Source organism: Impatiens glandulifera, chromosome 3 (assembly GCF_907164915.1).
Source record: "Impatiens glandulifera chromosome 3, dImpGla2.1, whole genome shotgun sequence".
NCBI lineage: Eukaryota > Viridiplantae > Streptophyta > Magnoliopsida > Ericales > Balsaminaceae > Impatiens > Impatiens glandulifera.
In genome coordinates, this window is record NC_061864.1 from 24,386,408 (window position 1) to 24,400,891 (window position 14,484).

At 31.5% G+C, this 14,484-nt stretch overlaps 1 protein-coding gene across 1 annotated transcript; it reads right to left on the bottom strand.

Moving 5' to 3' along the window:
- Positions 1 to 2,022: 2,022 nt before the first annotated feature.
- Positions 2,023 to 3,924, bottom strand: LOC124931669. Its single transcript, XM_047472192.1, has 5 exons — positions 3,174 to 3,924; positions 2,949 to 3,095; positions 2,724 to 2,822; positions 2,472 to 2,630; positions 2,023 to 2,405 (listed from the first exon to the last, which is right to left on the bottom strand). The coding sequence occupies exons 1-5, from the start codon at positions 3,675 to 3,677 to the stop codon at positions 2,268 to 2,270; spliced, it is 1,047 nt and encodes a 348-aa protein (XP_047328148.1). The 5' UTR covers positions 3,678 to 3,924; the 3' UTR covers positions 2,023 to 2,267.
- Between the last annotated feature and the right edge of the window lie 10,560 nt (positions 3,925 to 14,484).

The window sequence follows — 14,484 nt, forward strand, 5'->3', positions numbered from 1 at the left end:
CATGCGAGATCAATATGATTGGTGGTTGGTTTGCTGATGTGAGAGTAAAGAGGTCGCGATAATGATATGATATGGTTAACCTACAAAATACTCTAATTAAGGTCACGAGATTAGTAGTGAGATGTTCATTGGAGAACAAAAATTATTTTTCGTTAAATATATGAATGAATTTATTGGTTGACCGAAGAAGTGAGGGTAAAGAGTTTAGTGATATGATGAGATGGTTGATTTGTCAAAAATGATGGTAAAGATGTTGGTACTGTTGAAATGGTTGAGTGCAAAAGTGAGGTCACAAAATTAGTAATACAAAAGGTTTATTAAGTAAGAAATTATATGGTTTATTAACTGAGAAATGAGAGTAAAAAGTCGAAAAGGAAGAGGTCGGTACTGATGAGAAAAAAATTAAAGAAATGTCTTCTTATCAAATTTGTTATATTTTTTATGATTAACAAAAATAACGATGAATGAGAAGATAAAGACAATCACTAGGTTGTCCCAACTATTGAAGCACCGTCATGTTCAGACCATAAATGTTGACGATGAAAAGAATAATAAAGACGATGAAAACGATAAAGATGACGACCACGACCACAAATAGGTGAGTATTGTTTATTTCAACTTATAAATGTGATTTTTATTTATCCTAACAACGTAAGAGCATTACGCTAGTTTATTTAAATAGATATAGAACCCTTAATATAACACGGATTTGTAAATAAACTTTTATTTGTGTTCATTATCTGTTCAACAATATTATAATGGCAGAATTCTAGCATGTTTGCTACTTGTACTAATTTAACTAGTTTGGTTGCTAAACAAAAGATTTTGCTTCGAATACAAGATGTTGTTAGACTATATCACTTTGATGATTTGTTGGAAGAAAATAAGGGGAAATTCAGTTGTGATCCAACTTTTCATTCTTTACTTTCTCTTCGGAATCTAATATGAATTGCAACGATTCAATAGACAGTTAGTTGGCATATATATGTAGATAAATAATATCCCATCATCATTGATTTTAACTTCTACATCTTCCTTTGTTTACTTCTGGGATTCTGAATTTGTGTTTTTTTTTTAATGTTTTGGTTTTGATGAATTTGTGAAAAATATTTATCATAACTTGGTTTGTATTTGTTAATATTATTGCCCATTATCAAATTGTAATTTGGTGAGCCTTTACTTTAGTATAAACTTTACTTAAAAAGAAGAATATTAATCAATTGAAACGTAAACATGAATACAAAGCAATATGAATATTCAATCTCCATTTATGCTTTTGATCCCTTCACACGCATTAGTGGCCCATCCTTAGTGCCTAATAAAATATGTTGTGTAAAAATAAGAGTATTTTATATTTTAATTAAGATTTAGGTGAATTGATTAATGGAGTAATTGTTTAATGAATGGTGATTTTTTTTATGATTTTCAGTAAAAAATTCAAACTCGTGTCATTTGATCTTTTAGGTACCGAACCTATCTTAAGCTAATTGGTTAGTTTTAATTTTATTTATCAAAGTCGGGTAGTCCGTTTAATTCAATTTACACACAATAATTTATTTACTCATATAAATTATTTACTCGTATAAATTGGTTAGTTTTAATTTTATTTATCAAATTACTCGTATAAATTGGTTAGTTTTAATTTTATTTATCAAAGTCGGGTAGTCCGTTTAATTCAATTTACGCACAATAATTTATTTACTCGTATACGGTAAATCAAAGGAGACCTTCATATTTCAAGTTCTAGTTGTTGGGTAGAAAATAATTTTAAATAAAAAATGTTCGATGTTATTTTTTAAAATATTATATTTCATACAAATCGGCTTTGGATAAAATATTTGATAAACAAAGTGTTCTTTAAGTAAATTTATAGACATTTTCCTATCCAAACTCATTTCGAGCATGGTGAGATCAGTTTAAGATTGTCAAACTCATACCATATTCATTGACAAGAAAAAAAAAACATGTAACTTTTAAATAAAAGAGTAATTCAACTAATAATAATGGTACCAATTCAAAGTAACAACAACCAAAAACCCAATAAACAGGTTATTTGAAATGATCTTTATACAAAGAAGATGCATCAACAAGGCCAAATTTCCCCATATAACTTCAACCAAATTGCCCAGAACTCTCAACAAATCATCTTGTTCAATCAAATTAATTACAAAGCAAATGCAAATGGTAGCTGCAACCTTTCAGGATGAGTAAAGCTGTACAAGATGCAGCACATCTTACAAACAACACCATTATTATCAAACCACCCATCAATTCAACGAGCCATTTGCTACTGTTTTGCAGACCGGGCATGTGTTTTTTCGAACAAGCCATTGCTCTATGCAATGAAAATGAAAGCCATGTCCACACCCAAGCTCACCCATCTCATCCTCTGTTTCAAATTCCTCCTAACAAATACAAAAACATATATCAATGTTCTTATTCTCTATAAAAGAAAAAGAAAGGCAACCAACCTGACAAATGCTACACTTGTGATCAATCACTGTGGAGGAGTACTCAGTTGAAAGGTCTTCGAATTCTGAGATGTTGATTTTTCTAAGACAAGTAACTATATCATCCTCTTTCAATCCAGTATTGACATATCCAATTCTGTCCCCAAGTTCAAGCAATTCCTGTTTGTTTGTTTGTTTGTTTTCTCCATAGATGTAAATCAAAGCTGGTAGCCAATGATGGAAAAAACATTTGAGAAAGAAAGAGATACTAACTTCATAAGACATTCTGTCTACATCGAGTCTCCAGTCTCTGTACTGATCAAGCCCACCAGCTCTAGCTCCCATCAGAAGTCTACCTTGAAGCATCATCATCTGGAGAAGCAGTATTTTATACAATGAAACAGTAATGGAGGAATGTTCAGATGATCAAACATGGTATCAAGAAACAGAATGAATAAGTGTTTTTTCATTCCTTTTGCTTTTCTTTCTGAAACAAACCTCAGCAAGTCCTTGAGTGGATCGATGTCTAACATGTCGATGATACCTAGGTCCAAATGTATCCATTAATGTATGATGATTCATTCCCAAACCACGATTAGACTCAAGATTCATTGTTCTCATTGTAGAAACAGAAACAGATGCATGCTGTTAATGAATGATACAGAATCAAAATCACTTTGTCAATATAAATAAAAAACAGTAAACAAATGAATCAATTCTTACCCTCTCTGGTATTGTCCTTCTAGAGACAAAGCAATCAACAGAAGCAGCAGAATCAGAATTGAACCCAATTCCAGGTCCACACCAAAGCTCATCCATAGCAATCGACGGTGGATTACTCGCCGGCGGCTGATGTGAGCTATTATTATTACTATTATTATTGCTTCTCTTCCTCACCTTCTTCTTCTTCACCTTCTTCGCCTCCCAATCCGCCGACGTCCGAATCACCGCCGGAACCGACACTTGAGAGGATGCGGCGCATCCAAGACCCCTCCAGGACGCGGTGGTGAAGTTCTTCTTCTTTGGGTAGTTGGTGATTGAGGAGGGTATTGTACAGTCATTGATAGTGGGTGGGGAAGAAGAGAGAAGGAGAGATGAAATGGTTTGCTTACATCGAACGGATTGGGTTATGTTGTTTGGATCTGTTTCTGAGAAAGATTGGTTTCTGGGTCTTCTGAATCTGATATGGTCTGAATTTGTGGTGTTATCGGCATCAGACAACGGCATGATTGAACCAGAAAAAAAGGGAATTAGGAGACAAAGAATGGGTTTTTCTTTCTCTCGAAGAAGAAGAAGAGATGAGATGATGGTGCAAGTGAGGTATGTGTGGGGGGGTCTGATTTTTGTCTTGTTGGTTTAATGGAGGACTATAAAGACTGAATAGCAGGATTAATTAAATAAGTAAAGCTTAAGAAAAAAACATGGGAATGGAATCTATGGAGTTCTTTTTCTCTCTTTGAATTGTCTTGAAATTGAATTGTGGGTTTTATTTGGAAGAAAAGGGGGAGCTACAACCACAAGCCACTGATGATGATACTACTATTGTCTGGAGTGGACCATGTTTGGTTGAAAGTAACAAGTTTGGTATGAATACCAAAGACTCAACCTTTTATTTTCTAGTGCCCGACAGACATGCTCCTCTTTTTTCATTTAAAAAATGGGGTTTCTTTCCTAGTTTTGTAATCTCATTAGATCTAGTTGAGAAATTGTCAATTTTGTTAGAATCAAAATCAGTGTTGGATTTGAATTATGTGATTGATTGTCAAGCCATGAAAATCATATTATAAATTGTTTGGATTTATTTAGATTTAAATTAAAATATTATTATATTTAATATTTTAAAAGATTATAATAGTAAAATAAATGTATTTTAATTGATTATTTAAATATTAATTGATAATAATTATAAAAAAAATAGATAAAACAAAATAAGTGGAGTCTCATGTCTCATTAATATTTTCATGAATTCAAATCTTTACACTCCATGATTTAAGCTAATAATAATAATAATAATAAATAATAAATAAAATTACATCCATTTCCTTTACATTTATTTCTTCAACCATTCATGTTTATTTTGTATTTCATATTTATCTTAATATAATTAACTTTTTTTATTCGATTGAATTGATTATCTCAAATAATTTAATATTTTATTATTAATTATATATTCACATTATTAACAAATTTTTATTCATTTATGTCAAACAATATTTAAAAATGACAGATTAATTATTTAATAATCTCAAAATGAAGAAAAAGTTATTTGATATTTGGGTTGTTTTGAAGTAATTCATTCTTACATATATCTCTTCAACAATAATGTTCTACAATAATGTTCAGGTAATTATCTATCTATATAATGATGCTTAATTTTAAGTGTCCGGATTGTCGGGTCGAGAGCTGTGGTTAATTTGGATATATATGAGAGTAAATTGATACTTGAGTCGGATTGTGGGTTGACCCGCCCATAAACTTAAAACGGTTAAAAATAAAATTAAAAATGATATAGATATGGTTTGAACAATATATTTTAAATTCAAATCAAAATTTGATAAACGCGTGACATTTTAACAATATAAGTTCATTTTTTTAACTAACTAATATATATATATATAAGGACAAATTACATGGGCGGCCCTCGAACTATCTTTATCGCTCACTTTTGGCCCTCAAATTAATTTTTGAAACAAATCGCCCCTTCAACTTTTATAAAGGTCACCGGTGGCTCTTCCGTCAACTTTTTAGTTAAACCTAACGGTTTAAGTTTAAAATATTTTTTTTTATATATTATCTTTAATCTTATATTTTATATTTATATATATATATAATTATTAAATCGCTTATATATAATATTATATATATATATATTATTAAATTTTATATAATTATTAAATCTTTTATATAATAAATAAATAATATATATTATTTATTTTTATCTATATATATATAATTTATATATATTATCTTTAACAAATTTATATATAATATTTATATAAAATATATTTTAAAAAATAATTTAAGTGTTAAAAGTATTTGAGTAGTTAGAAGGTTACAATTACTTTTAATCTTTCAAATTATTTTGTAAAATATATATTCTATAAATTATATAAATTTATTTATATATATATAATTAATTATTAGGGATAATCCATATAATTTATTTTTAAACTTTGTTTTATATATATTAAAAATAATTTATTAAAAGTAATTGTAACCTTCTAACTACTCAAATATTTTTAACACTTAAATTATTTTTTAAAATATATATTATATAAATATTATATATAAATTAGTTAAAGATAATATATATAAATTATATATATAGATAAAAATAAATAATATATATATTATTTATTTATTATATAAAAGATTTAATAATTATATAAAATTTAATAATATATATATAATATTATATATAAGCGATTTAATAATTATATATATAAATATAAAATATAAGATTAAAGATAATATATAAAAAAATAATATTTTAAACTTAAACCGTTAGGTTTAACCAAAAAGTTGACGGAATCTGGTGACCTTTATAAAAGTTGAAAGGCGATTTGTTTCAAAAATAAATTTGAGGGCCAAAAGTGAGCGATTGAGATAGTTTGAGGGCCGCCCAAGTAATTTGTCCTATATATAATGATACTTGATTTTTAAAGTATTCGTATTGCCGGGTTGAGAGTGTAGTTAATTTGGATATATGTGAGAGTAAATAGATACTTGGATCGAATTGTGGGTTGATCCGCCCATAAATTAAAACGGTTAAAAACAAAATTAAAAATGCTATAATTATGGTTCGAACTTGAAACATAACAAAACAAGTACAACCTTTTAACCAACTAGGCTAATAAGACTTTATATTTTAAATTCAACCCAAAATTTGATAAACGCATGACATTTTAACAATATAAGTTCAACTTTTAACTAACTAATATATATATATATGATGATGCTTAATTTTTAAAGTGTCCGGATTGCCGGGTCGAGAACTGTGGTTAATTTGGATATATGTGAGAGTAAATGGATACTTGAGTCGGATTGTGGGTTGACCCGCCCATAAACTTAAAACGGTTAAAAATAAAATTAAAAATGATATAGGTATGGTTTGAACTTGCAACCTAGCAAAACTAGTACAATCTTTTAACCAACTAGGCAAATAACACTTTATATTTTAAATTTAACCTAAAATTTGATAAACGCGTGACATTTTAACAATATAAGTTCAACTTCTAAACTAACTAATCTATATATATATAATGATGCTTAATTTTTAAAGTGTTCGGATTGCTGGGTTGAGAGCTGTGGTTAATTTGGATATATGTGAGAGTAAATGGATACTTGGGTCGGATTGTGGGTTGACCCGTCCATAAATTTAAAACGGTTAAAAATAAAATTAAAAATGCTATAGGTATGGTTCGAACTTGAAACATAACAAAACAAGTACAACCTTTTAACCAACTAGGCTAATAAGACGTTATATTTTAAATTCAACCCAAAATTTGATAAACGCTTGACATTTTAACAATATAAGTTCAACTTTTAACTAACTAATATATATATATATATATATATATATATATATATATATAATGATGCTTAATTTTTAAAGTGTCCGGATTGTCGGGTCGAGAACTTTGGTTAATTTGGATATATGTGAGAGTAAATTGATACTATGGTCGGATTGTGGGTTGACCCGCCCATAAAAATTTTACCGTAATATTTTTTCACGGTTTTTTATATTTTACCGTAATATTTTGAAAAACAACAATAACAACATAAAACAAAATATTCAACAACAAACACCCTAACAAAATTAGGGTTAACGAATTCATAAATACTAAAAAAAAATAAAAAAAAATAATTCATGGACTTCACCAATTCTATAAAACAGAAGTCACCTATGGATACTAAAAAAATCATTATTTCAAGAAAGAACATAGCTCTAAAAAAACTGTATTGTACTAACTTTTTGTATAGAATAAACCCTTCTTTTTTCAAAAGAGTTCATATTATATTAAAATTTTAATTTTGAATTATAAAATAATATTTGAATTATTTAATCAAACCATCAATGTTTTGGTTAAAGAATTCAAGCAACTTCAAAGCCAAATTGAGATGAAAAAAATTTAAGTTTGTTTGTGACTGTTGATTGACAAGATTTAATAGTCCAATTGATAAGATATTTAAGAGGTTAAGGAAAGGACAGCTGAAATGGACCTACACTTATGAAACAAAAGGTCAAAAACCCTTCATGTTTATACACTCATTTTAGAATGGGGATGGGTTTGTTTCCGTCTTATCTCATTACATGACATTATTATATATACCCTTCATGTGAATAGTTCTAATCATGTGCCCTACCCAATTAATAACATTCCAATTTTGAGGTGTTCACATTGGTTTATAATTGGACAAGTAATTCTTCTTTGGTGTCATCTAAATGTATTAACTTTAAATGTTCAATCTTTAATTGGATAATCTTACAGAAATCTTTATTTCCAATTATCTACCCAATAACTTTTTTTAAAGATATTTTAAGAAGTTAGCACTTCATTTTCATAGTAATGACTCTAGATTTCAAATTAAGACGTTTTTAATGAGAATCAAATATGTGACATTTAGTCTTTTTAAGTGAAGGGAGACTTATCTCTAATTTGGCCTCGTTAGTTTAGATGATCTCTTTTATTCAATAGTTATTAAGTTTGGTATGTATTTATTACATATGGGTACATATTTGTCTTCAAGGGTATTTAAAAAATAGATAAATTGATGTAGCAGTTAGTTATAGATGGCACTTGAGTATTATTTGCTTATAAGTCAAACTATTTATTTAGTATATATTATTATTGTGTGTGTTTGGTGTACTTGTATCTTCAACCAATCAAAATTTAACGATAGAATATGTTGAAATTAGTCCACGTTTTATGAGTGTGACAGGCTCTAGTACTTTTTTATTTATATTGGTAGACAGACAAGTACTATTTATTTAGTTAAGTAATTATAACTAAATCTTATCCATTTTTCCTTTAGCTAACGAAGGAAGTGCGCAGCAGTTGAGCTTGAAGAAGTCGAGATAGACAATGCTCCATATCTGCATTTGAGACCTCTAACTACAATGGAGGATCCTCAAGGGGATTTCATTATGTTTGAGACAGTGAAGGCACGTCAAAATGTCTATTATTATGGTTATGTTTTGTATCACAATGTTGGTGTCAGGGCTTAGCAATGGAGATGGATTTTGTTTGAACTGAGGTAGCAAGTATTGAGAAGAGGAATCAAAACTCGAGTTGAAGATATATCATTAAGAAAGTGTCTACAGTTGACAATATTGTTGACACGTTGACAAGACAATTCTTCGTGTCAAATTGTAAGATTACATTTAGTTTGGCGGGTAATTAAGGATTGAGAAATTGCTAGTTAACAAACACTATAAATGTAAAACTAAGAAGAGGATGACTAATGAAAGATACTTATAAGTTTAGGTAAATACATTTTGTGAGCAATCCTCAAACGAACCAAGAAAAAAGTGTTGCATTATCTTCTAATGTGAGAAGATAAATAAGACCTTAAGTGAGATTCATAATCATGAAAAATTGGCTAGATGAGAGACTTGATCAATTCTAAGGTGGTGATTTGGTTACTTCTTTCGTTCTATCTTTGTTGTCTATGCATTGTGGATCATAGTTTAGATGAATGAGTTGATTGATTTTTCATCTTATTGAGAAGATTATTAGACTTTGAATGAGATTCCTAATAATGAAAAGGGGATAGATGAAAGGCTCGGTCAATTCTAAGGCGAATGAGATCATTGAATTATTATCTAATACAAGAAGATGAATGAGACCTTAAATAAGATTTTTAGTAATTAAAAATGGGCTAGATGAGATGCTCGATAAGTTCGAAGGCGAATGAGATCATTGAGTTGTCATCTAATGCAAGAAGTTGAATTAGACATTGAATGCGATTCCTAGTCATAAAAAATGTTCTAGATGAGAGGTTTGCTCAATTCGAAGACAAATGAGATCATTGAATTGTCATCTAATACAAAAGGATGAATGCGACCTTGAATGAGATTCCAAGTAATGAAAATGGGTTAAATGATAGGCTTAGTCAATTCAAATGGAAAGACATTTGCGATTTTTTCCGAAGAAAATATGGGTAATCACTTGAAGTGTGGTGAAAACAATTGAAGATAGTTAGTAAATCTTGAAAGAGTATTCTCGAATTACTAGTTGTTTTAATATTATTCAAAAACTAGTCAATTGCAAGTTAATATGTTCATGAAGAAGTACGAGGTTCAAGTTGATTGAGTGTGCAAAGTTCAAGGCAAGATGGGTGACAAATATTTTTGTTAGATCTTGAGCTTGAGTAAAGATATGTTTGAGATACCTAATTATTTGTTATTAAGTAGACGATAAAATTTTGTCTTGGGTCTTCTTGACTTTTGATTGATATCTTATTTAGTGGAACTAGACAATAGAGGGTGTCCTCGGTTTTGTTTTTTGAGAACGAGGTGTCCTCGGTTTTTATAGATATCTAATTTTGAAAAAGTAGACAACGTATGCTTTCTTGAGGAATCTTTGCATCGATGCCTTAGGCAATGATGCGAAAGATTTGATACATTATTGATGGATCATTCATTTACCAGGACTAAATATGACATTCGTGTCTATTTAAAGGAGGTTTGTGCATCTTCTATTATCTATTTATTATTATTTAATAATAAAATGGTGATTGTTTGTATGAATATGAATAATATCAAGGAGTTGTAGACATTGTTGGAGAAGGAGTTTGAAATGAAATATTTGAGACATTCTAGAAAGCTTTTGGGTATGAGTATTCAATGGAATATGAAGATGAGACAAATGCACATTTTTCAAAGTGGATACCTTGAGAAAGCTGTTGTTTTTTGCACAATTAAAATCCCACATCGGAAGATAATGGGAGTGAAAAAAGTTTCTTAGTATATAAAAGAAATTATATTCACAATTAGCATAAATCCCACATCGGAAGATGATGGGAGTTGGGGAAGTTTCTTAGTGTATAAAAGAAACTCTCCCCTTTTTGATTTATTGCACCCAAATTTGTATCTCTTCTTCCTTATTAATTGATAGCCTTAGTGCTCGGAGACGTAGGCGACATTTTGACCGAGCTCCGTTATCAAATTCGGTTATTGTTCGTTCGTTTGTTTTCTTCTTTTGTGTTTCTATCAAGGTTTTTCCCAGAAAAGTGGTATCAGAGCCGAAGGTTCGTCCTTGGCATGGTGGAGTCTTCAAAAGGGGCGTCAACTCCTTCGTCATCCTGGACGAGGACATCAATGTCGAATTTGAAGTTTGCGGTAGAGATCTTTGATGGAACTGGGCATTTCGGCATGTGGCAAGTTGAGGTTCTAGATTTTCTTTTTCAGCAAGGTCTAGATGTTGCTATTGAGGTCAGAAAACCAGATGGTATAGAAGAAAAAGAGTGGAGTATCATGAATCGGTTGGCGTGCGGAACAATTCGATCGTGCCTGTTTAGAGAGCAGAAGTATGCTGTGAAGAATGAAACTTCTGCACAGAAACTGTGGCAAGCATTGGAGGATAAATTTCTGAAGAAGAGTGGTCAGAATAAGCTCCTTATGAAGAAGCGGTTGTTCCGGTTTGATTACCAATCAGGTACTACTATGAATGAACATATTACTAAGTTTAATGAATTAGTAGCAGATCTGTTAAACCTTGACGTTAAGTTTGAGGATGAAGATCTTGCGTTGATGTTGCTATCGTCCCTTCCTAATGAATTTGAACACTTAGAAACAACGTTACTTCATGGGAAGAGAAATGTTTCTCTTGATACTGTAAGTTCTTCTTTATATAGTCATGAATTAAGAAAGTAGGATAAAATGAAAAGTAAAGTAGGTACAGCAGAAGAAGCATTGACGATCAGGGACCGTCAGCAGAGCAAATCAAAAGGGAAAGGAAGAAGATCTGGAAGTAGAGTTGCAAAGATGAATTTGCTTTCTGTCGTGAGAAAGGACATTGGAAGACTAACTGCCCAAAGTTGAAGAAGAAAGAGAAAGATTCTGAAAATGCAAATGTTGCAGAAAATAAAGGTGATGCAGATTCAAAATACTCTTTATCGATATCACACACAACATCACATCCTGATGCGTGGATATTGGACTCAGCCTGCACTTATCATATGACACCAGTTCGAAAGTGGTTCTTTGACTTTAAGGAGCTGGATGGTGGAGTTGTTTACATGGGAGATGCTAATACATGTAAAATAAAATGGATAGGTTCAATCAAGCTGAAAAATGAAGACGGATACACCAGAATTATTAGAGATTTTGGTACATACCGAATATGAAAAAGAATCTCATTTCTTTGGGGGCCTTGGAGTCGAAAGACCTACATGTGAAATTGGAAAATGGAGTTCTTAGGGTAATATCTGTAGCGCTAGTGATGTTGAAAGCTATCAGGAAGAGTAATAATTTGTATTACTATAAAGGTAGTACAGTTAATGGGACATCATGTGTATCAACTTCCGGGAGCAGTAAGGAATTAGAGGCAACAAAGTTATTGCATATGCGATTGGGGCACGCTGGTGAGAAATCTATGCAAATTCTGGTCAAACAAGGATTGTTGAAAGGTACAAAAGTTTGTAAGTTAGATTTGTGTGAACATTGTATTATGGGAAAACAAAGGCGAGTAAAATTTGGCATTGTTGTCTATAACACCAAGGGTATTTTAGATTATGTGCACTCATATGTCTGGGGACCTGCCAAGACTCCTTCTCTTGGAGGTAGACATTATTTTGTTATTTTTATTGATGATTTTTCCAGAAGAGTATGGGTGTTTACTATGAAGAATAAAGGTGAAGTGTTTGGGATTTTTCTTAAATGGAAAACTCAAGTTGAAGAAGAGACATGAAGAAAGATCAAAATTCTCCGGACTGATAACGGTGGAGAATACAAGAATGATCCATTCCAGAAGTTATGCCAAGAGTGTGGCATAGTTTGACACTTCACATTTAGAAAAACACCACAGCAGAATGGAGTATCGGAACGTCTGAACAGGACATTGGTGGAGAAAGTTCGATGTATGTTGTCTAATGCTAGGTTAGACAGGAAATTTTGGGCAGAAGCTGTGTCATACGCTCAACATTTGGTAAATCGTCTACCATCATCTGCACTTGGTGGCAAGACTCCATTAGAGGTATGGTCTGGAAAACCTGCAACGGATTATGATTCTTTGCATATTTTTGGTTCTATAATATATTATCATGGAGTTGAATCAAATTTGGATCCACAAGAAAATAAGGCTCTTTTTATGGGATTTACTACAAGAGTTAAAGAATATTGCCTCTGGTGTTTGGATGCAAAGAAAATCATTATCAGTAGAGATGTTACTTTTGATGATTATTCAATGTCGAATAAGGTAACACTAGAAAAGATTGATTGTACTCCGCAACAGGTAGAGTTTGAGCAGGTAAAGATAAGCCCAACTAGAAGTGACTCTCCGATGACAGACGAAGAGTTAAATGTGGAAGAGGTTCTGACCCAAGAACCTTCAGAACAAAGTGAATCAATATCTATAAATAGGCCAAGACGAGTTATTCAAAAACCAGGTCGGTTTGTTGACATGGCGGCCTATGCACTTCTAGTCGTAGATGATGTTCCATCCACTTTTTCAGATGTCAGTCGAAGTACTGAAAATGGAAAAAGGAGAGGTGTTATGGAAGATGAGATGCAATCTATTCAGAAGAATGAGACATGCAAGTTGACGCATCTACAAAAAGGGAAGAAGGTTATTGGTGGTAAATGGATCTTTGCTAAGAAAGAAGGATTTTCCGAAAAATTTGATATTCGCTACAAGGCAAAATTGGTAGCTAAAAACTACGCTCAGAAGGAAGGAGGTGATTATAATGAGGTACTTTCTCCTATTGTTAAACACTCTTCCATTGGAATTTTGTTGGCCTTGGTAGAGTAGATGAATTTGGAGCTAGCTCAACCGGATGTGAAGACTGCAGACATACACGGTCATTTGAACGAGGAAATCTACATTTATCAACCAGATGGATTCAATGTTGCTGATAAAGAAAATTGGGTTTGCAAGTTGAACAGATCATTGTACAGGTTGAAGCAATCGTCGAGACAATGGTACAAACGACTTGACAAGTTTATGATGGAGCACAAGTACACAAGAAGCAAATTCAGTTCATGTGTGTATTTGTGCAAATTGCAAGATGAGTCTTACATCTATCTACTCTTATACGTTGATGATATGTTGATAGCATCAAAGAGCCAATATGAAGTTGATAAATTGAAGGCTCAATTGGGTAGAGAGTTCGAGATGAAAGACATGGGGAAAACCAAATCTAATTATTTAGATTTGGTAAACATCTTTCGCGTTTGAGTCGGCGCTGAAGAGCGCCAATTGGAAGCACTGAAGAGCTATTTTTAATATTGAAGATTAGTATTTGGATATTGTGCCAAGGTGGAGATTTGTTGTTTTTTGGCACAATTAGAATCCCACATCGGAAGATAATGGGAGTGAAAGAAGTTTCTTAGTATATAAAAGAAACTATATTCACAATTAGCATAAATCTCACATCGGAAGATGATGGGAGTTGGGGAAGTTTCTTAGTGTATAAAAGAAACTCTCCCCTCTTTGGTTTATTGCACCCAAATTTGTATCTCTTCTTCCTTATTAATTGATAGCCTTAGTGCTCAGAGACGTAGGCAACATTTTGGCCGAACTCCGTTATTAAATTCTGTTAGTGTTCGTTCGTTTGTTTTCTTCTTTTGTATTTCTATCAGGATTTTTCCAAGAAAAAGCTATTTCCAAATTCCTGGTGGATCGAGCTAGGGAATTGGTTCTCCTTCGGTATCTCATTTTAAAATTTCTGGTGGGAATTGTCCAAAGATAGAGAGAGGAAGACAGAGGTAGTTGTTAGGAAGAAAAAGTTTTTTTCTTCAACTACTTTATTTTCTCTACTTAGATACCTAGGTTTAGGTAATTTTATCATTGGTGAAGATACATTTTATATG